Genomic DNA, 25,039 nt, shown 5'->3' with positions numbered 1-25,039 from the left:
ACACCACTAACACGACCTCCCACAAGACCAAAGCGAGCCTGATTGCTGCGATCCACCAAGTATTTACAGAGATTCTACCAGTACTTGTGGAAAAGTCATACTCCCAGTTCCAGACCCGTATCGAAGCAATGAGGCTGAAGGTGGCTACATTGAATAGATGTCAGCTCTACTACATAATCTTATTACTGGAATTGATTTTTTTCAATAAAAGTTTTAAAATAAAGCTGTAGTGTTGTTTTCTTTTATCATTCTACTCTGTACAATGTAGCCCGACAGATGCATTTGCCATACTTATTGTGTACCCTAGTACTTTCAGTTCCTTCCAGAGCCATCTTCAGAGAGTATTTATAGAGTAAAGAATATATATTTTTAACAACTTTCTGAGCCAGAATAAGTATTTTCAGAAAAAATGAGGCAAAATTAAACATATTCATGCAGATAACAAAGTGGAAGGAAAAGCCTAAAAAAAACTAAAAAAAAAACTCAGCTAATACGATAAAGTATCATTATGCCATAAGGATTGATAGGAGAGAGTGTCTTTGAAAATCCAACAAGATAACTTTATATATTAGATTAGTTTAAATTAGATTGTTCTGGCAATCGACAATTTTAGTCTTTTGTCTGTAGAGAATCTATGCCAAACAGGATACATGCTAGGGTAGGATTTGGGACCCTTACCTTAATCAAATGCAAAAGTAACTTTTCATGAAGAGATTCTATGCTTCAATAATAGATAAAATTATATCAGCCAGATTTTAAAAATTGGATCTAAATAGCATTTAAACGGATAAATCCAACTTTGACTGGAGAATTTTCATTTGTTATTGTTGTAGCATGTTATTGGCAATAAACTAATATACTTCACTACAATGTATTTAAAAGAAATAATTAATCTGGCTTGGAAGTTTGTTAATATGGAGATATTCTTAGATAAACACAGAAAAAGAAAAATCAGCTAAGGGGAATAACTGATTCTTTTAGTAAAGTTAACCAGAAGTTTCTTTTGGCACCAAAACCAACAGAATCTTGGCCATTATTGAGATATGGCTCCAATTCTGTGCAGTTCTTGGAGGTCCATCCTCCCAAGCTTTTCCTTCTCCTTTTGAGAAGAAGGTTTATTACTAATTGCCTGGGGTGCTCCTATCAGGAATTGCAGACAGCATTACCCAGGCATGTTTTGTATGACAAAGTGTTTTTACTCTAATGTGCTGGCTCTTTAAATCACTCTTTCTGATCCTTGTGTCACATCTCTTCATGATGAATTGCCAAACTAAGCTGAACTCAAAATAACTAACAGTTGCTAAAAAAAGAAAAAAGAAAATACACCATATATATATATATATATATATATATATATATATATATATATATATATATATATATATATATATACACACACACACACACACACACAAAGACCTATTGATATCAGTGAAAAGGCATAAACATGGACAACCAGACTATGAGATGGGTGAAGGAATCTAAAGCATTAGTGAGCATGCTATGCCCACCACCTTAAATTTATAAATTATGAGGGGTTCATGTTCCATCTCTAATAAAAATCTCATTTGTCTGTTTAAAATATATGTATGTATGTATGTTTGTATGCCTGCCTAAAACTTTTGATAGAGGCAATGGATTTTCACAAGATCAGTATTGTTTGGAAGCTTGACCTTCCGGACGACAAATATTAAAAAACTGGCTAAGAACATTAATCCCTCCATCCTTAACTCAGCACTTTTCTATATATCCGCTTTTTTCGCCAATATTTTCGAAAATCATTCTCTCTTTTCGATTTGGCGATGGATAGCTACTTTTTTCCCATTTTTTTCTTCCTTCACGGTACAGGTTCGAGCTTGCCTATCTACTACCACTTTTTTTTTTTTTTGCTTAACACCCCCTCCGGGTAATGCCGGGCACCCAGGCTAATCTCTAATAAAAATTAAAAAAAAAAAATACATCACCTTTTCTTCATCGCCATTGAACAATTCCAAGAAGCTAGCCTGAGTTCCTGTAGTTCCTTTAACTCCACGGAATCTTAGATCATTTCTAGATCTTTCTATATTCCGCAGATCCATCAACAGATCTTGGATCCACAGGCATGCTCGTTTACCTACTGTAGTCAGCTGCGCTGGTCTGGAAAATAAAAAACAAGTTAGAAAAAGTTCATTTTATAAAAGACTAGCGAGGGCTACCCGGCGTTGCCCGGGTGTTGGGGTGGGGGGGTAAAAAAAAAAATACGTATGAGGATCGAACCCGAACCGTTGAGGCAAAGTTGTAAATTAAAATGTGAAAAAAAAAAAAAAAAGTACGATGTTAACCATTGCCCCACCGCAAGATGCTAACGGAAACACGTTTGAATTTATTTAATTACTTGGATTTAGCAGGTGCCCGTTTTAATGAGGTCAACTGCGGGATAGTATTCATTTACTGCTGAACGCTTTTTTTTTCCCACCCCCAAGATGCTATAGGAAAAAGACTAACCCACATGCGGCGAGCGACAAATATTGAATATTTATCTTCCCGAAATCGAGCAAATTAAATAGACAGGCGAGCTTCGTTGTTAACTGTGAGATATTACGATTTCTATGTGAGAGCAATGTGGATGCCTCAAATGCCAGTCAGTAAAAAGGACTAAGGACCCTAACTCTAAAAAGTCAATCGTTTTTATCAAATCAGTAATTTCTCCTTCCACCTTTTTGGAGTTATTCTTTCTTTTTCTTTTAGAGCTTATCTCTACCAGACCTCAAACCCCCACCTGCACTGAGGTTTTTTTACTTATTACCAATTAGCCATGATTAGTCACCCAGGTCGAACAATGCCTGGCGGCGACCCCTCACCCTTTGACCCCCCATTCTTCATACCTATCAACAGAGGTTTTAAAAAAACAACCTTTCTGTTGTTGATAGATATCTAACATCAGATGAGATAAAACAAATTATTTGTTTCCTCTCTTTCTGACAATATCCCATAGACATTTGTTTTGTCCTAATCAGACATTAACACCCCCCTCTTCTGCCCTCTCTTCCTCTATATGATAAAAACAAGACCATCTCTTTTAACATGTGGATAATTCCAAACCTGTCTCCCTTCTTCTCTTCCTCTATTTGAAAAGCAAGATCATCTGGTGTCGCCAGGGATCTCGTCATATACATACATTTTCGCTTTTATATATATAGACTTTCTGGTTACATTTGGTACCACCACGGGAAAATATTTGACACTTATAGATATATTTGTTTTGCTTATACCAATCCATGGTTTAACTTATTCTTTGCAGTTGTTTACAACAAAAAATTGATATAGATATTAGTCCAAAAATTCAAGTTTACAAACTGGAGGATTTTGGTAACTTAAAGAGGGTATATAAATATTAATAATAATATTCATAACATAATCCTAACCATATGAAAATGCTCAATATCTGAGATTGAGACTGCCTTACAGATGAAATAGAATACGAAAACAAGTATGCTACAGAAGTAGCCCAAAAGAGTGACCAAAAATACACCAAGAGCTTCAATTGCATAAAACTGGTAAAATGGACCGATCTACAGCGTGCCAAGTATTTTCTGGATAAATTCACTCAGGGCTATATAGATAGACGGTTCTAGAGACTGGCTATAAAGAGGATCGCTCCACTATGATCGGGAGAGGATTATAATGGCTGGCCAGAATCAAGGTTTGATGACCAATGCTTTTAAGAAAATGAGTGATCTAAGCAACAATGTGCAGATTCGGCGGTGCTTGTGCACTTTTGCCACCGCACTATTTTTAAACAGTTTTTTCAGGTTAAATTCAAGTTTCATGATATCTTTCCTTTTATTAAATTGTTAGGTGGAAGCACAGAATAGTTACAAAGCACCCTCCCCTCCCCATATTAAGAATGGCTTTCAAAATAATAACATTATTTCAGCACAGTGGCAAAAGTGCACAAGTACTGATTCTGCCACACAGAAGTAGAGAGTGTGCTCGCCTGACATACAGCCGTAAAGTTCTGCTAGGGGATGCCTACTATATGACCAAACACAAAGGAGTGTGTAAATATCTCCACTGGACGATCTGTAAAAAATTGATTATCAAATGCAGCAGCAAGTCCTCGGAACATGTTTACCAGAAAGAACAGTTGGAAATAAGTCACACACCAGCCACTACGACTATGCAATTTCTACAGCTACATACCTAGAAAACGGAGCTATTAAACCTAACATAGTGAAATGGGGACAAAAGGAGAAAGAAACTATTTGGTAAATATACCCAATGAACCAAGTGCAAGAGAGATGCAAACAATTGCACTTAAAGGAACGGTTAGAATCTTTAAAAAAAAATCTTTTATTTGGAATATATGAGACAGGTGGTGAATGTCTGGCATCTCCAGCTTGAACAAAAGAAAATTAAAAATAAAATAAAATATATATTATTTTTCTTTTTTCCACCGTAGATAATTATCAGAGTTCCTTCATCAGTTATTTATGGAATGCAAATGTGGAAATGTAACCATTAGTTCTAAACATTTGTTAAAAAAAACAAAAACGCATACATTTGTTAATGAAAAAAAAACAAACATTCAAGTTGAAAAAAAAAATACATTCAAACATTAACACTTACTGCAGATGTGTGTATCCCAAACAAGGGAGATTTTTATTTTCTTCGGCAAATTCCATCAATCGCTGAATACAACGAGCAAGCTGATTGGAAGAAAAGAAGGGAAAATAGTGAAACATCATGCACAATAATGATACTTTTCATTTATCACTTAATGTGATACTATGGACATCGCCACCAGAGTGTTAGGAAGTGATTTATAAAGAGGAAAAATGTTTGGAAAAAGGGAAAAACTATAACAAAGAGAGGAAATGGTCTATAGGAAAACAAAAGTATAGGAAATGACTTTGGTAAAAAAAATGAGGTGGTGATAGGATGGAGGAGGTGCCAAAATATTTTGAATTCTCAAGACAGGAAAACGCCTCACAGTCAGTAGTCTGTTTTTGAATAGTCATGGGAGCCGCCGAAAAAGCAAGTCATTTCCTTTCTACTTATCAGTCACTCTAAGACCAAGATGAGATTTTTAGGATTTCCGACCACAGAGTCAATAAATTTAGGAGTTAAGATTAGTTTATAGTCAGTTCTCCAGTTTGAAACAGTTGACGAGAGTTTTCAGTTGAGGACAGCTTTACCTATCGACAATAATAGACTCAACAGACAACTAAGACATGAATATTAGTGTTTAGAGGCCCGTTTCCCGCGATGTTATCACACACACACACACACACACACACACACACAATTGATATCTATAGAATATGTTGGAGTCTGTTTTCTTTGTATGAGTTGGGAGTTATTTTATTTTTTTTATACTTGTAAGTCAGTACTCGCCCTTCGACAATCACCAAAGTGAGAGACAATGATACAGCCATAACACAAACTAGAAGAATAGAAAATGAAAGAGAAAAAAAACAAAAAAAAACACGGCACACAGCGCTTAAAATCTGCGACTGTCGAGAAGGGGGAGCACAGGACTTCACATTACTACAATTTCCATACTTAAATCCTAGTATGAAATTATCATATCCAAAAATAGATATGATTAAATAATATAAATACGTATTAGATATGTTTGAAGCCAAAACAACTCATTATTACAAAAACAGATATTTATTTTGTTTGAAATTTATATTGAAATTTATAAATATATTTCGAAGATACACTTCATCATCAGTATGTCTTTCTTTTTTTTTTTGCCAATGTTGTTGGAGCATAGAATCAGAATATAATGATTAGTTAGCTTATGAAGCTCAAATGTGCAGACATAGTATATGACAAATGAACACGTGGTGCAACAGATAATTGAATACCAATCAGTTTAAAGTGAAAAGTTTTCTGGAAGTTAGTTGTTTGGTCGATTTGTTTAACAGCAGGTCAACAATTTTTGGGTTATTTAATGCCGAATTCAGTAATTAAAAAAAAAAAAATTTATGCTTCAAGTTCTTTATATCTTCAAATATTTATTCATGATGTTTGGTTCTGTTGTTTTATTTTACGGTATAGCAACCATTTTTCATGTTATTTAATGCTGAATCCAGTAATTTTGGAAAAATTTTATGTTTCAAATTCTTTATATCATCAAATATTTTATCATGGTGTTTGATTTGACTGTTTTGTAGAAGAAAAATGTTTTTGTTTTTAACTTTGAAAAACATGATTAAGTTTTGCAAAGGAAAAGGAGAAAAAACAATAACATCAATGGTCGATGCATTTCTGGTTAGGAAGCTAGTATCTTCAGACAGTCTGATCTGGTAGCACCAGATACTGCTAACAGGTATTACCATTCTGGGCCAAAATGAACATGGGAGCAATAGTCTCTAGAAAACTCCACATTCGTTACAGCCCCAAAATGGGGCCTCACCACTAGATGTCTCTTAAGGTTAGACTCAGAACCCTTCTAGAAGTTGAAGGTTAAATTCTCACTATAGATTATAATATATTTTATTCAAGTTTAGAACAGCTCGATTCGTTATATTATGTTTTTTAAGTTGCTCACATAGAATATTATTATTTGAGTAAAATTACTTTAAAAGATTAACTTGATTTTATGCGATAGTTACAGCATTCATTTATACTCTTTTATAAATGGGGGTTGGTTATAAGGACTACTGGATCAAAATTTTTGGATTGAATAATAGATAAAACTGATTATATCCTATATTAGATTTTCAAATTATACTGAAAACTGAGACATCAGTGTTGCCAATATACTTCAGCAAGCAGTGTCATCTTTGAAATACACTTCATAACTAACTATAGATATCTCTGAAAAAATACAGATGTTGCTGAAATACGTTTTATTATCCTTATGATCCTAACAAGACTATGCACATTAATGGGTCAATATTCATTCCCCCCCCCCTCACATTATTTTCATTAAAACAATTACTAATAAAAAAATTTTTTAAAAATCTCACCTTGGGAAGTAAAATATCAAATCCATCCCTCAGAACAATTAAATCCTGAAATACAATTAAAAATATTTTAGAGAAACCAGACATTTAATTTTTATTTGCTAAACTTATAATTTTTTATATTAACCAATTAAAAATGAGTTATTACTACTGACTTTTTTCTCCAGTCATAATTGAAAAATGTTTCCACATTAGCAGTTCTCCAGATGAGACATATATATAGAAATATATATATATATATATATATATATATATATATATATATATATATATATATATTGTGATAAACAGCCATTTTGACTAGCTAGGTTATTTGGTGAATCATTGCAGCAAGTCCTTAAAAAGAAAAAAATTCAATTTAATTTGTTTCAGAAATTATTTTTATTGGCAATATAATAACAATTTATAGTTACAATTTATTTTAAAATTACTTAATCCGGCTGAGATGACTGCTAATATGAAGCACTTTTAAATCACCTTAAAATAAAAAAATAATTTCAAGAACAGTAAAAAGGATAAATCCTTTTTAAATTGACGAATATAACAGGAGTCGTCTACTTTAATGTGCAAATAAATTCAATTATATTTGGGCTGGTGAATCTGTCTCATTTGAAAGTTTTTAAAATAAGGTGTAGAAAAATATCTGTGATTTAACTGGTCTCATCCTTTCTTTTTCTCTGCAACCTCTCTCTCACAGAGGTGATGTTGCTAGCCTCAGTTTTTTTTATAAATACTATTATGTCAGGTAGTCTTCAGAATTGTTTGATTTATTCCCTAGTTCATTTGACTGATTGGTCTAGTGATCTCCATCAATCCGCTGTCTTGATACCTTATTCTAATACAGCTTCCTACCTCATTAGATTATTTTAAACAACTGCAAGCTTATGGAACTCTTTCTACCTACTGTTTTCCTCCTACCTATAACCTTGGTCTTTTTAAGACTAAGGTCAATAGACATCTCCTGTCTTTGCGATAATCATCTTTTGTTCTTGTTAATTCCTTACATCAAGTGGCTTCACACCTTGTCTGGAGGGATTTCCATTAAAAAAATTTTTTTAATGAAGAACTCACATCCCAAGTAAGTACAGGTCATATCATATAACTTGTTACATACAGAAGTAACTGCAAAAATATATCAGTATCCATGAAGTACAGCTGGAGAAATCAACATCTTCATAATGAAAGCTGAAATATGACATCTGATATCAATACCCAACTTTAGAGAAATGAGAGGGCAATAAGTTTAATGACCGCAATGATATGCAAAAGCAAGACCAGACCCAGAACATGACGAGAGGTCAGATACTCTACTTGATAAATTAGTTATCCCAAAACTTAACGTCCTAATAAGAGCAAACAGTCTTTGCTGGGTTTTGCATGTTGAAAGCAAAGGATATTAAGAAAGTCAGGTGCACAAAGAAGACATGGAAAGAAACCACCAGGCAAGACCATAAACAGTGACAAATGCACAATCAATTATTCATTACTGGCTCATTCCATGGAAAGTGGTCCAAAATCAGAGAATTTTAAATCCAATATTTTCTAGCATTGTTATGTTTTTTTTCTGAAAGACAACACTCTAAACTACAGAAAAATAAAAAATTTCAATTCTAATCTTTTCTATGTTGTCTATGTTGAGGCTATAAACATTGGCTATTTATTGAAGTTAGAAAATGAAAGAATTGCCTATTTTTCAGGCATTCATTTTTACTAATAAATAACATAGAATTATGTTTAATTATATTTTTCATGATTGAGATATATATATAGATTTCAAAATAATTGAGGCCCTGAGTTTCTGTTGTTAATCATTTTTACATTAAATTTTCATAAAGTTAGCCCTATGTCCATGTAACACACGTGACGCTTAATCAACTTTTTTTTCTCATTCTTCAATAAAACCCACCAAGGAAAAATCCTTTCTGGTTATAAGCTAGTATATTACTGCAAACAAAATAATAGCAACAAAAAAAAAAAAAAAAAAAAAAAAAAATCTAGCTATTTTTTCTTCTTGAAAAAACACTTTGAATTTGTGTAACACACGTGATGGCCCTACTGGAGATTTAGCATAAGGACAGTCAGACAGTGTCAAAACTTTTGACAAAGGGAACAGACGATAACAAGTGAGTGAATGCTCAGGATGGCAGAATATTCACAAGTTACAATTCCTAGTTACTTGCCTCCTCACTAGGACAAAGTTAGACATAAGGTCAGTTTTTAACGTGTGGAAAATCCAGCTCTCAACAAAGGGATCCTCTGCATTGGAACAAAAATAAAAATTGCCTCAGTCTATAAGGACTTCTCCTTCACTCACTGAGAACAAACTATAGAGTATAGCATAAGACAGATACCACACTTTGTTCCTAGCTATCCAAAAGGTCAATGAATTAAGTTGACAAGTTTGAGTTAATTTTTTTTATAAGAAAATTAAATTATATTTGATTTTTATAAATCCAGTTTTACTCACAGTATTGTCTCCAACATAAGCAGATGTCGCCCCCAAATGGATGATGGGGGCTGCTTTCGGGCAGCATACAGCAAAAGTATGAATGTGTGCCATAACATCATGGCGGACACGTTTCTCCTCTTGGGTAGCATGCTCAAAATCAATGTTTTCAAGGTTGGCAGCCATTTCTTCGAGTTGCTCATCAGTTATTTCTAAGTTGAGTTTCTAAAATAAAATAAAGAAAATTGAATCAAATTGGGATAGATATTAGATATACTGTTACGCATACTCACCTCTTGAGATGGGAGTCTAACGTCTTGTAAGTCAAAATAAAATGCCTGGGCTGTTATAAATCACTAATATAGCAGTGTTTTAAATACTGAATTGTGAACTCTCTGAGAGGCATCATACAGACATTTAGAAAATATGTGCAAAAAGAAATTAGAACATTTCAAAAGGGTTGATAAGGGAACTCTAGAATATTTACTTTGTTTACTATAATTTATACCCCCCCCCAAAAAAAAGAAAAAAAAAAAAATTAAATTAGACTTTGAGAGTCAATGTTAAATATAGGAATGAAATTCCTAATCTGTGACCATTAGTCTTATATTGTAAATAAACAATCATATATATAAGAGCAAATAGTTAATAAAACATGTTAAAAAACACTTTGAAAAAGAGTTAAAAACATATTTAATTTGAAAAGGAAACACTAAATAAGTGGATAATCCTTAATCCGTGGATTTTATATATATATATATATATATATATATATATATATATATATATATTCATATACACACACACTTTGGGGTAATTGTGCCAACTAAAAAAAGTGCTCTTTATATGCGTGGTTGCCAAAAGAGAACTTTTTTTTAGTTAGTACAATTACGCCAGACTTGGCGCAATTACCCCAAAATACGGTATATATCTTTATAAGAGATAAATACCTTGCATTATTTTCATTTTTTATTATCAAGAAAACAAATTAAAAGAATCGTTTTTTGAAATCGGAAACAAAGCTCAAATTTTTCTGATCACATAACCCCAAAAGTTTTTCTGATTAATCATCTCAATATTAATATATATATACAGTCTACAGAAACTGAGTTAAAAAATGCACTTTAAATTTCTAGGAATACTAAGTTAAACATACCACAGACTTAGTATTGTATAAACTGAATTACTGCTTGAAAATCGACAATAAGGAATTCAACTATGTAACAGTGAATAATAAAGAAACTAACTTAAATTGTGAAACAGAACACTGGTATCATCAGCTGTTTACCACGTAGCTGTTTTTGGAGATTTAAAAAAAAAAAAAAAAAAAAAAAAAAAAAAAAACAGGACACCTTTTAAATTCATGGCTCTCAAGTGGAAACTATCACTTGCTTAATAAAAAAAATGTAGACATAATCCAGTTACTTTTTATTTTTTTTTTCACATTTTCACCCCAAACAAGGCACATTGCCACTTTGTTGTAGGGGGCTACTATCAGGGACACAAGCATCAGGGGTACTGTGTAGGAAGTTGGGCAGCAAGAGGTCGGTTCACGTTGCACTTGAACTTATGCATGTCAGTACAGTCGGGGAAGCAGGGACCCGGAAGGGAATTCCAAAGTCTAGCTGTTCTGGGGAAGAAACTACTGGAGTAGAAAGCTCTCTTGCATCTACTGTGAAGGGGTGGGATTTAGATGCTTGTCAGGTTTGTCAGGGGTATTTACATGGAGGGGGCACAAGTGCTTGCAGTTCGTCAGAGTATTCACCGTTAAAGTAGTTGTAGAACAGGCAGAGGGATGCAACATTTCGTCAATGTGACAGAGGATGAAGTTTAGCTGACAGTTCAGGATCTATCAAATTGGCGACTCTCTTTTGAACCTTGTCTAGAAGCGAGAGACTAGTGGCAGATGCACCAGCCCAAATATGACAACAATACTCCATACATGGGCGAATGGTGGCCTTATAGACATATAGAATACTTTCAGGCGTTAATAGCTTTCTAACACGGTAGAAAGAACCCACCTTCTTCGCAGCGGTACTGGCAATGTTCTCAATGTAATTAATTGTTCCAACTCATGTTTCCTGTGAACGTTAGGCCGAGGAGTCTAAAGATGTACTTTCAGATAAAGAGTCTTTGGCCATTGCTATTGGCGGTAGGGAAGGTTTCTTGTAATTATTGAAGGTGACCATCCATTTTTGTCCCCATTCCACTACGGATCGGAGGTCTTCCTCTAATGTTTCTGCCATTTCTTTAGATATGTGTTCATTTGTTTTCCTGTCGTGTCTGTTATAGAGTGTGGTGTCATCAGCATATATACCCATCTCACAGACAATTTTGTCAGGGAGGTCATTTATGAATATTAGGAATAACAGAGGTCCAAGGATAGACCCCTGAGGCACTCCCGTATTTATATCATATTGTTTAGATATACGACTGTCAAGGACAACCTGGATTTTTCTCTTATCTAAGAATCTAATTATGTTATGTATTCTTCCAGTGATGCCGTATGATCTGATTTTCTTGAGAAGACCCTCATGCCATACTCAAGCCTTAGATATATCTAGAGCTACCACTCTACCATCCCCCACTTTGTCCAGTGACTGGTATATATGTTCTGAGATTACAGTTAGGATGTCTGCTGTGGAACGGGCTTGCCTAAATCCATATTGTTGGTCAGTCAGAAGTTTAGCATCTGTAAGGTGATGGACTAGAACTTGGTTAATTATTGTCTCAAATATTTTGACGAAAAGTGGGAGGAGGTTAATGGGGCGATAATTTACTGGGTCAGTTCTTTCGCCAGAATTCTTGAAAACTGACACTAAAGAAGCAGTTTTCCAGCAGGCAGGAAAGCAAGATTCATTAAGGCATTTTTTGTAAAGTTTAAATAAATAAAATGATAAATATGATAATATTATTAAAACATTACTGCTGAGAACTATTGTTATTTAAATATTTAATGGTTACAAATTGTACTGTGAACAGTTGAAGGTAAAGTATTTAACAGTAAATTGTAGTATTCATTTGCTTTAAAGCTGTGGCAGAAATTGTGGGAATGCAGGCTTACCTCTTAAACGGCCTCAGTGTGTGCTTTGCCGACGCAGCGTCATGATGCTGGAAAAAGTCCAAGATGGTGCCTACGGCCTTATATAACAATGCAGTTTCGCAGAATCTCGTGTGCTCTCGCCCATGTATGCAAATTTGGAGGACTCTGCCTTTTATAAAAACAGGCCACTGGAGCAGATGGGACAGACGTGAAAACGAGTCTACAGAAAGTACTGACGGACGACGCTGTTGCAGTGAGCTGAGGTTTTGTGTACTCTTTTTTTTTTGCAATAACAAAAGCCTCTTTCAAGCATTATAGCTGAGTTTAGTACTAAATTCATTTCAATATTCAAAATGATTCATTGTCATATTGAAAGTTGTTTCTTATTTTTTAGGTAGATTCCTGCCAGTGCTATCATTCAACCACGGTAGTGGTTGAATATATGCTTAAGTCCGAAATTGAATGAATCGAGACACATTCAAACCCCCACCACTAATTCCGTTCGCAACCAAATTTCCAACAGGTCATATAGTTGGATAGAACACCTCATTAGCTACATTTTGAAAAAAAAAAATTTCGAAAATTGGTTAGGTAGAAAAAAAGTTACAACAAAATAAGTGGGTTCACAAACAGGAGAGTAAGTACATAAGTGGCTAACGCTTTTTTTTTTTTATTTTGCATATAAATATTTTTTACTGCGATTTTCCAATATGACATGTTAGCATAACGGTTAAAGTACCGGGGGTTGGTGGAAAGATTTTAGGTTCAATCCCGTGTATCGTTTTTTTTTTATAATTAAAAAAACGAACTTTTTTTTAATAACTAATTTTTTTTTAACTCTCCTTATTGATTTTATAGCAAAAAAAATGGTGAATTTATCGATTAAAAATATTAGTGAATTCTATGATATACATATTCTTTGAATGAACTCAAATAATTTTTCGTTATCACATTTGATGAAAAATGTAGTCCCATTTTGGCAATGCGTCTGACCAATGATGCTTTTGAACCCGCGACCAGCACTGCGATGTCATCAGCAGCAACCTGGGCATAAATATTCCTATTTTTAAACTCCTTTAAAAGAGGATTCAGCATACAGTTCCATAGTAAAGGTGATAAAATCCCACTTCGGGGGTTTCATTTAACTACTTCCCTTTTAACAGTTGCCCTCAGTAGTTCTACTTGAACTGTTCTGTGCCTCACCATATACTCAATCCATCGGATGAATACTGGTGACACATTGAGTTCTCGTAGCGACTTGAACATACTACTGAAGGGTATGTTGTAAAAAGCTCCAATGATATCTAAAACGACATTGAGTGCCATCTTCTTTTTTGTTAGTTTACGCTCTATACAGCTCTATACAGATCACGAATTCATGAACCGCAGTCTCGGTAGAGACCCTGGCTCGGAACTACTGTGATTGAATGATAAATATTGCATAAATGTGTGTTTGAGAGCTAATTTTTTTTGACAATCATTAATAAATATTATAAATTTATATATTAATACAATAGCAATGCCTGGAAAAATCATGGATTATATGGAAAAATGCGCGCATGAAAAGTAATATTCTTAAGATTTTATTAAACCTGGAAAAGTAAAGGACAAGAAATTCAACCTGGAAAAGTAAAGAACAAGATATTCTAGTAAAGTAAAAAATAAGAATTTTTTAGACTTAAAATATTGCAGCTAAAAATAAAATTTGAATATTGATAAATATTTTATTTATTATTTGCATATGTTGTTGTTTATTGTTGAGTTGAATTAAATGATCCTAATTATGATATAATAAAATTATTAATTTTTATGTAAATTATAAAATTATTAATTCCATCTACTAACTAACTAACTAATGAATTAATTTTATTCAAACAATTTTCACTACATAAATATATGCAAATAATAGGGGGGAAATAAGTTCAATCCAGCGACTGACATTTCAATCCATCATTTTTGTTCGCTAAAAAGTATGCCTATGTGCCAAATTTCATTCTGTCATAAAAACGAATTTCTACAAATAAAAATTATTTTTACATTTTTATCTAGCGACTAAACATAAACGCACATCAGAAAAACAATGTTTATTAAATCAAAAAATCCAACAACGGAGCTGACGTCGATGTTTTGCCTCTAAAACAAAATTAACTCTTTTGATAAATCTCTGTGTGGTATACCGGGAAAATATTTTTCTAATGAATAAAATTGAATGCAATTTATTTCTACAAGAATTTTTATACATTTATCTAGCCAATAAACACAAAATTATGTATGAAAAACCATGTTTATTATTTTTTAAAAATCCAACTTACATTCTAATACACCTAAAAAAGAAAACACGATTCTCCACTTTTAGGCGATTATATGTAAACAGTTTGAAAAATTTAGTGGTAAAAATACAATAAAACACCAAACAATAGGTTTCCTTTATAAATATACACAAAATGATCACACTTTGTTGATTAGCCAATTATTATTATTATTATTATTATTATCTGCATCTCGTGTTTTTTTTTTTTTTTTACAGCAAAAGAAATGAATTTGATAACCCACCAAATTTTTATAATTAAAATAAAATTTGAACTTCATTCATAGAAAGAAGGCAAATAATAGTTAACAAAGCCCACGCCCTCTCCATGTTAAAAATTGTTTTCCAAATAGTAACATTATTATTTAGAAATTTTTTCATAACAATGGGAGGGGGGGGCGTTGTTAATATTTTGTTCTTACATAGTTTTCTCATTTTACCTACCAATCGTTGACTATTTTCAACTGTTTATGAAAACTTTCAAGTAGCATATTATACACTAACAACGAACTGATACAATTTGGCTTTGTTTAAAATCAAAATAAATCGTTTGTTGTCTTACAATTTTCAATCAATTACAAGGAAAACATTTCAGGAAAAAATATATGCGAAAATTCTCCGGGAAGTTATTGAATATTTTTAAAATTTGCAAAATAACTAATCTCTAATTAAATATTTATAAATTTTAAAAGAATCGGAACCGGAAATCGAATCGGAATTGGAAATTTTTAACGGAATCGGTAATTGGATCGGAATAGGGAAAAATTTTAGAATCGTCCCATCACTAGTGCATATGTTTGTATAAATGTCCATATTTATACCAACCATATTGTCTCTAGAGTGTTGTCTTATGTAAATATTGTGTATATACCCATGCATCTCATGTAGCTGTGCTGTATATATGATGTGCTTATAAACAAAGTGGAACGATAAAGTCGTCGTTCTAAAGAAAACAACACTACAGCTTTATTTAAAAACTTTTATTGAAAAAATCAATTCAGGTAACTTGATTATGTAATAGAGCTGACATCTATTCAATGTAGCAGTCTTCAGCCTCAATCACCGCCTTCATACAGGTCTGGAACAGGAAGCATGCCTTTTCCACAAGCACTGGCAGAAACTTGACAAATACTCGGCGGATGGTGACAATCAGATTGGCTTTGGTGTTGTGGGAGGTCATGTTGGTGATGTTCTCGACATATGACCAAACAAAGTAGTTCAGTGGGTTCAGGTCGTCGGGTGAGGAGATGGGGGGGGGGGGCAGTGAGAGAAGGGTACAAAATCGTAGTACTCCTTTTGAAGCCAAGCTCTCTTTGGACTTGTGGGCCGGCGCCAAGTCCTGCTGCCACACCCAGGGTCTGCCAATGGCCACTTGATTGCACCAGAGGATCACCACACTCTTCATCACATCCAGATACACTTTGGTGTTGACTTTTAAGCCAACTTCGAAGATGTGAGGTGGCATGATGTGGCGCTAACTTGGAACCATACCAAAGACCATAACCGTGGCCAAAAGCTTTGTTTTCATCACCCTAGGCACGTTCCTCAAGCGTTGAACTGTCCGGATTTGCATTTTACAGGTACTGGTAATAGTCAGGTTGTCATAACTTAGATCGGTAGCGAGCAGGAGTTGTACAGTGACGCTTCTCCAATCTCGCTCGTTGAACATTGTGTCACATTCAGACATGATAGAAGGCTCCTATTGCTCTTGAGATTTGTACACAACTGGCTAACTAGTAGATGGCCTGCAACAAAGAAAGAAAACTGGTTTTCATCAAATGAAAATGGAATCATGTCGTCTTTTCTAGGGCGATAATTTTAACATTCCATCCTGTGCATGTATCTTGTGTAGCTGTGCTGTATATATGTGTTAATATACACATCTGCATGTTTAGCTGCTTGTGTCGTCTAATCTATATAATATTTGTGTGTGTGCGCATTTATACACATTCAAATACAGTTCACGTAATATATGGATGACATAACAGTCAATAAATTAAGATGGTGTATACATATACTCTGAACAAAGTCAACAAACATGACACCTGCATCAATATAAGTACATAATAGCTGTTTGCTAACAGGCTACTAACCTTAGTTTGTGAGTTTCCTTTGTCTCGCAGACACTGGAAAAAAATTTATTTCACTATGAAGCAGTAACACTAAACAACGTTCTTGGCCTTTGGGACAAGATCACAGTGTAGTATCTGTTCTGATGTTACACTTCACCTTTTCTGTTCTCAGTCAGTGGCGGAGAAATCCTTTATGACCGAAGTAATTTTAATTTTTGTTCCTATCCGGAGTGTCCCATTTTTGGGAGCTGGATTTTCCCCACATTAAAAACTGACTTTGTGTCTAACTTTGCCCTTGTGGGGAGGCAAGTAAATAGGAACACTAAACTTCCTTTTATGTTTCTTCATTTATTTCCATTTTCAGAGTTTTACGTTTTCATCAGTGATTTGCAATGCTTTTCTCTTTTGGTTCGTACATCGTCTCTAGTTAGTCAGTTGAATGCTTCCACCTGACTGATAAACTCTCCGACCAAACTTTACTTCTCCAACCGAATAAGTTCTCAAACTTTTTCTGTTTCCTTTTCTGACGTCACCAACCAGGTCACCCTTTGTTTATGGAAATTATTATTGTTTATGAAAACAAAAATTCCAAACTCTTATTATAAAATTCAATTCAAAAATTCCAAACTCTTATTATAAAATTCTGTGTTTTTGTTTTGCCAAGTTATTTATCTTGCTTAAACAGTTGATCTATAAATATTCTATTACGACTTTTAAAATCTGCTATTAAATATTTCATTTCGATAACAACTGAATAATCTCAGCACCACAACTGGCAACCCATTGCTATCTGGGCAACCCATATTCAACAATCTAGAAGAAACACATTTCAAACAAGAATGTCCTTAATCAAGTGGGTATCCCAAGCATGTTTCTGATGAGTTATCATCCTCTGATGACCCATCAAAGACTCCTGTGGCTTGGCCATGCCAGGCAAATAGACGATGGGAGGATCCAAAAGAAGATTCTATATGGCAAACTCGCACCCAGCAAGAAGACCTATCCTATGCTTCAAGAATATATGCAAACGAAACATGGAGGCAAGCTGGGGGTACATACAAAGTGAGGTATCTTAAATAAGTTTCTTGGCTTTTTTGTACCGGCATTTAAAATTGTCATAGACTTTTGAAAATTCTGTATGTTATTGCTATATATTTTATGAAATGACTGACCAATTTTTATGAGTTCAAGTTCTAATGAACAGCTACAGCAGGAATTGGAATACACCCTACTAAAGCCCGATTGTCACAGCTGGTGAATTTCAAAAATGCAATCTGGACATGAGAACATTTTACAATAAAATTCTGTTTTAAACTTGGAAAAAATGCCACAGAAACATATGGAATGCTTCAGACTGCTTTGGACCATCTTGCATGAATCAAGTATCAGTTTTTGAGTGGCATAGGAGATTCGACGAAAGCAGAGAGTCTGTGAGGGATGATGAAAGGTGTGGAATGAGTAAGGAAGTCAGAACATCAGAGTTAATTGGCAAAATAAAGAATTTCATGGATCAGGATCGTCAAGTGTCTATAGAGACAATAAGTGCAGTTTGATGTCAGTATGGGACCTGTACACGCAATTATTCGCAAAGAACTGAAGATGTGGAAGATTTGTGCAAAGTTTGTCCCAAGGATGCTCAGAGAAGATCAGAAAGAAAAGTGTTGTCATGACATTGTGAAGATGGTCGAGCTGATCAATTAAGATCTTGCAGTTCTTGATGCTCTGATGACCTGCAATGAAAACTGGATCTACTGCTATGACTCAGAGACCAAGAGACAGAGTTCTCAGCAGAAGCATGCTGGAAATCCACCCAGAAACTTATGATTATCCCTTTTTTTTTTGAAAGCATAGACATGATCAACATGCATTGAGTTCTCACTCTACAGAGTCAACAAGAAATACTATGTTAAGGTTATGTTAAGGAAGTTCAGGAAGAGATTCCATCAGAAGAGACTAACACTCTTCAAATCAGATTAGTGGCATCTCCACCGGGACAATACACCAGTCCACAATTCCATTCTTGTTACAGACTATTTGACCAAGATGGGCATCAAGACAGTTCCTCATCCTCCCTGTAGTCCAGACCTTACTCCTCCCTGTAATTTTTGGTTATTCCTTAAGCTCAAGGAAAACCTTAGAGGGTGTCGTTATGAAACAATTGAGGAGATGAAAGAAGCTGTGACAAGGGTCATTGACATGCTCACACCAGAGGACTTCACAATGGGACTTTCCAGAAGTTGTTGGAATGGTAAAAGTGCATTGCAGTCAGAGGATATTACGTGCGTGTATATATATATATATATGCACACACACACACACACACACACAACACGCACACACAAATACGAAAATTGAACGTAATTCTGGGAAACAACAAAATGGTTACTTGTTCTGTCCTCATACGATCAAGAACCGAGTGTAGATTTATGTTAAATTTGGCACTTATGCAGTTTAACATCTACTTACAGAACATTTAGAAAACCATTCTAAACATGGTAGTGGTGATGAGGCTCTATTACATTTTCCCTTGCCGCAGACGAAACTCTACTAAAATAAAATCAATTAATTTGCTCGAGAATGTTAAAATGCGCAAATGGCTTGAAAGTTAACCGCAACTCTAAAGTATTTTGTTTTGATTTTTTTTTTTTATCTTTCAAATAATATATATATATATATATATATATATATATATATATATATATATATATATATATATATTTAACCGTTGACAGCGTGGGAGCAGAAGGTAAAATTTTACCGCCCCCGCCCCCCGCTCACACATAAACCCAAGCACAAAAGCATCTTTTCAGATTTTAGAACGAGGATAAATTATCAAAATAGATATAATTAAACCGGAGTGAAATGGAAAAAAATGGTCATATAATGTGTCAAAGCGTCCTGAACATGATCAGAGAAATAGGATAATTTTTTTTTTTTTTTTATCATTCGCGTCTTTTACAAGAATGGAGTTTACAAATGATGCGGGACATTTTCACGAGAACATCCACTATTGTCGTGTTGCGTTCTTTTCATTTTCGGGTTTAAGAAAATAAAATAAACGTATGATTAAACCTGCATTATTATTATTATTATTATTATTATTATTATTTAATTAAAAAAAAAAGACAAACAAAAAATGATTTACCATAATTGCAAAGAAATTGTCAACAAAACTGAAGAATACAACCATATGTTTTCTCATTTCTTTTTTATTTTTGAATATGGTTATGAATAACAATTTCAAAGATAATGTTTTTATTTTGATATATATATATATATATATATATATATATATATATATATATATATATATAGTAGAACCCCGGGAAAACGGCATTAAAAATTAGTAACAACATACAGTACATAATCAAATAAATTATGAATAACCTCGTAAGTGGGGTAAATACCGTAACCAGGGGCCGGAAAGACATCGTATTCCACATCGTAACCTGAAAAAAACTGTATCATCGTCACCGTATCCCGGGGTCATCGGTCAATTTTTTTTACGAAGCACCCCAACCTCCATGTTAAGAACGGTTTGTAGTTGTAAAAATGTTACTATTATGTAGTCGTAAAAATTGACTAAAATTAGATTATTTCTTCTGACCACCCTAAAAAATTTCCAGAAAGCAAAAACAAGCTATTTAAAATTTAGAATGGGGAATGAGTTTCTAGCTTTTGTGGTAGTTAACCGAAAATGCGGAGGAAGATAAATTCTGTGCGTTTTTTTTTGGGGGGGGGTACTTTTGAGGTAATTTACGTATGGTCTTACGACCTTGCTACTCGAACTTAGGGTTATTAATAAACCGTCCCTTTAAGAGCAATTTTTTTTGTATTTCTCTTGCACTCCGTTCGTTCACCGACATAATTGCCAGATAGTGAAACTGTTAGCTAAAAAATGGTCAATTTTTACGACGTGCCCCACTACCCCAGCGTATTATAAACATCCCAACCTCCCCATGTTAAGAACGGCTTTCGGAATAAACCCCCACCAACCTCCACATGTTAAGAACGGTTGGGGAGTGTTTATTCCGAAAGCCGTTCTTAACATGGGGATATTGGTGTGCTTATAATACGCTGGGGCACGTCGTAAAAATTGACCGCTAACCTCGGGATACGGTGACTATGATACAGTTTTTTTCAGGTTACGATGTTTTTTCCGGCGCCTGATTACGGTATTTGCCCCGTCTTACGATGCTATTCATAATGTTGTTTTATTGTTTTTATTCTTGTTTTGCGTGGGAGCAACGGATATAAATTTGTCAGTAAGTTAAAACGTTTATTTTTCAACTTACAGTACTTTGTAAGGAAATATTGTATATTTTCACTGTTTTATTAGACATATTGTTATATAAACATTATTTATTTTCCTTTTGATTTTTCTGAAGCAGCAGCTCTCGATCTACGCGGCAAATATAAATCACGGTAAATGCGACTAGCGGAATACCCTGGCCAATCACCGTTAAAAAAATCGTCCACATTCAAACTTAAACACCGAACCGGTACACGAAAACGAAATGAAACGACATTTTTATTTATTTATTTATTTTCTTTACTTACTTTTTTTTAATTTACCATTTAGTTTTAACACTTGTTTTACAATGAAACAAAAAATTATATATATATATATATATATATATAATAAAGCTTCAATATTTTTTTGCTTTCGATGTAAAATAAAGTATTAAAACTACAGTTTTTTTTTTCAATAAAATATTTGTTTTATTATTCGATAATACAAGAAGTGTTTGGTTTGGTTTGGTTTTTTTAAATCATTTTTGTGTTTCGTGATAAGAAGTGTTAAAACTAAAGTATTTTTTTTAATAAATATATGGTTTCGTTTTTCGTGTCGTGACTCCGTTCCGCATCTACTTCCGGTAGCTTGATTTTTCCGAGTACTGATCTTGGACATTACCTATTTCAGCACGGTAGCAAAAATGCATAAGTACCCAAACTTTTTTTTTTTTTTACCAACAGCGTAGAACAGAACGAGTAACCATTTTTTGTATTTCCAAAATGTTTTCATTTACTAATTAATATTTCCTTTACGACTACGTAATACTAAAAGTCATTGACAAAATAAAATTTAATGGTTAAACAAAACTAGAATCTACATAGTTATTTATTATTAAGTTTGTTTTTAACTTACCTTCTGCGAAGTTGCAAGCCATAGCCACAGCCGACGCCAAGTACTAAATTTTTTCAATTCGCTAAAGTTATATGCCATTTCTCGACTGGCATATCGTGACACTAAAGGACTACGATATGACATAAACTGCTCCATGGTTGATAATATTTCAAAAATAATTCCAGATGCACAGTTTTATAAAAGTCTGTCCGAACACTTTACGCGGGTCGAAATCAGGAAAACTGAACTCACTCTCTCTCTCTCTCTCTCTCTCAAACACACAGAACTGTTAATGTTACGTAAAACAACACACACGCACACACAAACTTTCTACTTTTATTTTTATTATACGTTTGTTTGTTTGTTTTTTTAGGTAAAACAATTAATTTTAAATATTTTGTTTATTTCCATTTTTTTTTTTCGGCAGATAAATAACGCCTTCGATGACATTTATTAGGAGGAAAAAATCAATTAAATATATATTTATGAGGCTCCATTAAAAAAGAGCGAACGTTCCAATTTTTAGCAACAACAAAAGAATTGGGCCACGTGGTAATTTAAACCGCGAAACAGAAAGTAAAATCGAAATTTATGGGAAAAAAGTAAACTTAATTTTTTTTTTTAATGTTTTTGTTGTGCTTGTTTACTTGCACCCTCTAGCACCTTCTCGCGAGGCGGTTTTTAATGAGAAGAAAATCCAGTCTTCCTAAATAGGACAATCTGGAGTGGGACAACAATTAAAATTCCCTCAGTCTAGAAGGAATTCTTTTCACTCATCGAATGAAGATGAAATGTATAAGAAAAGATGTTACCCTTTTTTCCTAGACAAAAGACTCGAGGATTTTACACTTGTTGTTGTTTGGGAACATTTTAAAAGAAATACCCCCCCCCTTTTTTTTTTTTTTTGCAATAAATAAATACTATGCAACGGAGTAAATATTATTTGAGGAAAAAAATGTTCGATGTTATTGGAGTCCCCGGCACCTTATCTTAATTTGGTAATATTGTGGATTAACACCTTCTCAACACCCCCCTCACGAAAAAATAGATTCTACTTTTTTAGGCGATTGCGTTTGAACACCCTGAAAACCTTGGTGAAAAGAAAAAAAAAACGATTACTTTAGAATTAGAGTGGGTGTGGTCAGTTTCGCATATAAATTTAAGATAAAAGAATCGAATTAAAGAAAAAATGGCACCGATAAAAATAGCAGAAGTGAATAAATAGGTAAAATTGGCATTTTGACAATAGAAAATTAAGACTGTTCGAGATGTGTAGGTTAAGCTCTCATTCCTTTATTTTAAAATAGGGCTAAGCCCCCACCCCATAAATAAGTAAATATTTTTAACTAGCAGGGAGACCCGACGTTGCCCGGGATAGAATGATGATCATCAAATGTTTCACCCTCCCATATTTTTATTTTCATCAAAACCGGTGAAATCACCCATTTTAGTTTCAAATTAAAATTAAAGCTAAAGGGGCTTAGCTCTATTTTAAGTTAGGGAATTGAGAGCTTCTTAGCTCGCACTTTTCGAACGGTTCTAATTTTCCGTTGTCCAAGTGTCATTTTTACCGGTGCTTTTTTACAGAGCAGCAAAAGAATCACCTTTTCCTGGCCATTGTTTGCAATGGGAGATAAACTTAGTGCATTTTCTTGTTTTTTTTTGGGGGGGGGGGGCTACTTGTAAGGTGATTTTTACGACCTTGCCAGTTGGACTTGGAATTATTGATTAAAAAATTAATAGCCCTAAAATGTTAGAATGGCCCGGCAATGGGGAATCATTTTACATTTAATTATTCATGTGAAACTGATTCCCCCCCCCCAATGTTTTCACAAGTAATCAACTAAAAAGGGTAGAATTTCAGTTGTATTGTGAACTGTAATTAGCTTAGAGTTTTAATCTAAAAAAAAAAACTAGAGTTACCTCCTTTTTGTCTTCTCATTTCCTTTCCTTACACTTTAAATAAGGTCCTGTCTCATTGGCCAAAGGTGCTGCTCATCGACCAATCACGGCAACCTATTTATTAAGTGGGACTAGACATTCCCTTTAAACTCCCTCTTTTCGTTCAAACCGCTGTGGAGGAAATACTTATAATTTCATCTCTTTTCTTTCCGAACTTGAATGGAGCCGTCAAACTGAAGACGTTAAAAGAAGAACTTTTTGGACTTCTAAAAAGACGCAGACACAATTGTTTTGCAACCTGCTTATTTTATATTTGTATTTATTTGAAGTTAAATACACTTTTATTGTTCTCCGATTTGTATATTCGTGTTTCTTTTTCATCTGAGTCCTAAGTGTCTGGTCGAAACACAACAAATAATACTGTTAATTCACTCTTTTCTATTATACAGGGTGTTTCAAAAGTCTTGGGAACGTAAAGATTTTTAATAACTCAAAAACTATTAGGAGTTAAAAAATGAAATTGGTACCGTTGGAAAGGTTAAAGTTTCAAGTTTTGTGGGGAATCTTCAAACTTGCTCAATATGAGCACCATTCGTCACACGGCAGACATCTAGTCGATAGTCCATTTCCTGCCAAACGCGTTCCAGCATCTTGACGTCAATGGTTCCCACAACTGCCGTTATTCGAGCCTTTAGTTCGTCAATATCTCTTGGAAGGGGCGGCACATAGACTTGTTGCTTGACAAAGCCCCAAAGGAAAAAGTCACACTCAGTACCCCATATGCGAGTGCTATGCTTGTTAACTTTGCCATTCAGATAGAAGGTCGCCTCATCGCTAAAAACAAGCCGGTCATCAAAGCCGTTATCTTCCAACTTCTCTTGCATTGCAATGCAAAAGTCACGGCGAAGTGGCTTATCAGTGTCCTTCAACTTTTGGACCAACTTGAGCTTGTAAGGTACCATTTGCAGTCGTTTCCTTAACACACGCCAGACAGTTGCTGGAGCAAGCTGAAGTTCCCTGCTGGCTCTTCTCACTGATTTACGGGGGCTCTGCTGAAAGGCTTCCGGACTTGCTCAACTGCATCTTCTGAAGTTGAAGGGCGACCTGTTCGCTTACTTGGGCACAAACACCCATCTTTCACAAATTTAGCATGCCATCTGACAATGGGTTTCCTTTCAGGG

General features: G+C 34.2%; 1 protein-coding gene across 1 annotated transcript in view; it reads right to left on the bottom strand.

Annotated features, from left to right (window-relative positions):
* The window catches only part of LOC145254861 (adenylosuccinate lyase-like), a 47,004-nt gene extending 24,715 nt beyond the window's left edge, over positions 1 to 22,289 (bottom strand). The window contains exons 1-5 of the mRNA XM_080113721.1: positions 21,978 to 22,289; positions 9,427 to 9,630; positions 6,963 to 7,007; positions 4,609 to 4,688; positions 1,965 to 2,136 (exon numbers count right to left, since the gene is read on the bottom strand). Coding sequence (XP_079969847.1) covers positions 1,965 to 2,136; positions 4,609 to 4,688; positions 6,963 to 7,007; positions 9,427 to 9,630; positions 21,978 to 22,112 — 636 coding nt within the window. The 5' untranslated portion in view covers positions 22,113 to 22,289. The remainder of the gene's footprint in view (positions 1 to 1,964; positions 2,137 to 4,608; positions 4,689 to 6,962; positions 7,008 to 9,426; positions 9,631 to 21,977) is intronic.
* Between the last annotated feature and the right edge of the window lie 2,750 nt (positions 22,290 to 25,039).

This window comes from Euprymna scolopes, chromosome 30 (genome assembly GCF_053919585.1).
Source record: "Euprymna scolopes isolate OS-2025 chromosome 30, ASM5391958v1, whole genome shotgun sequence".
NCBI lineage: Eukaryota > Metazoa > Mollusca > Cephalopoda > Sepiida > Sepiolidae > Euprymna > Euprymna scolopes.
The sequence above is the reverse complement of the archived record's forward strand: the minus strand, read 5'-3'. Positions and strand labels throughout refer to the sequence as shown.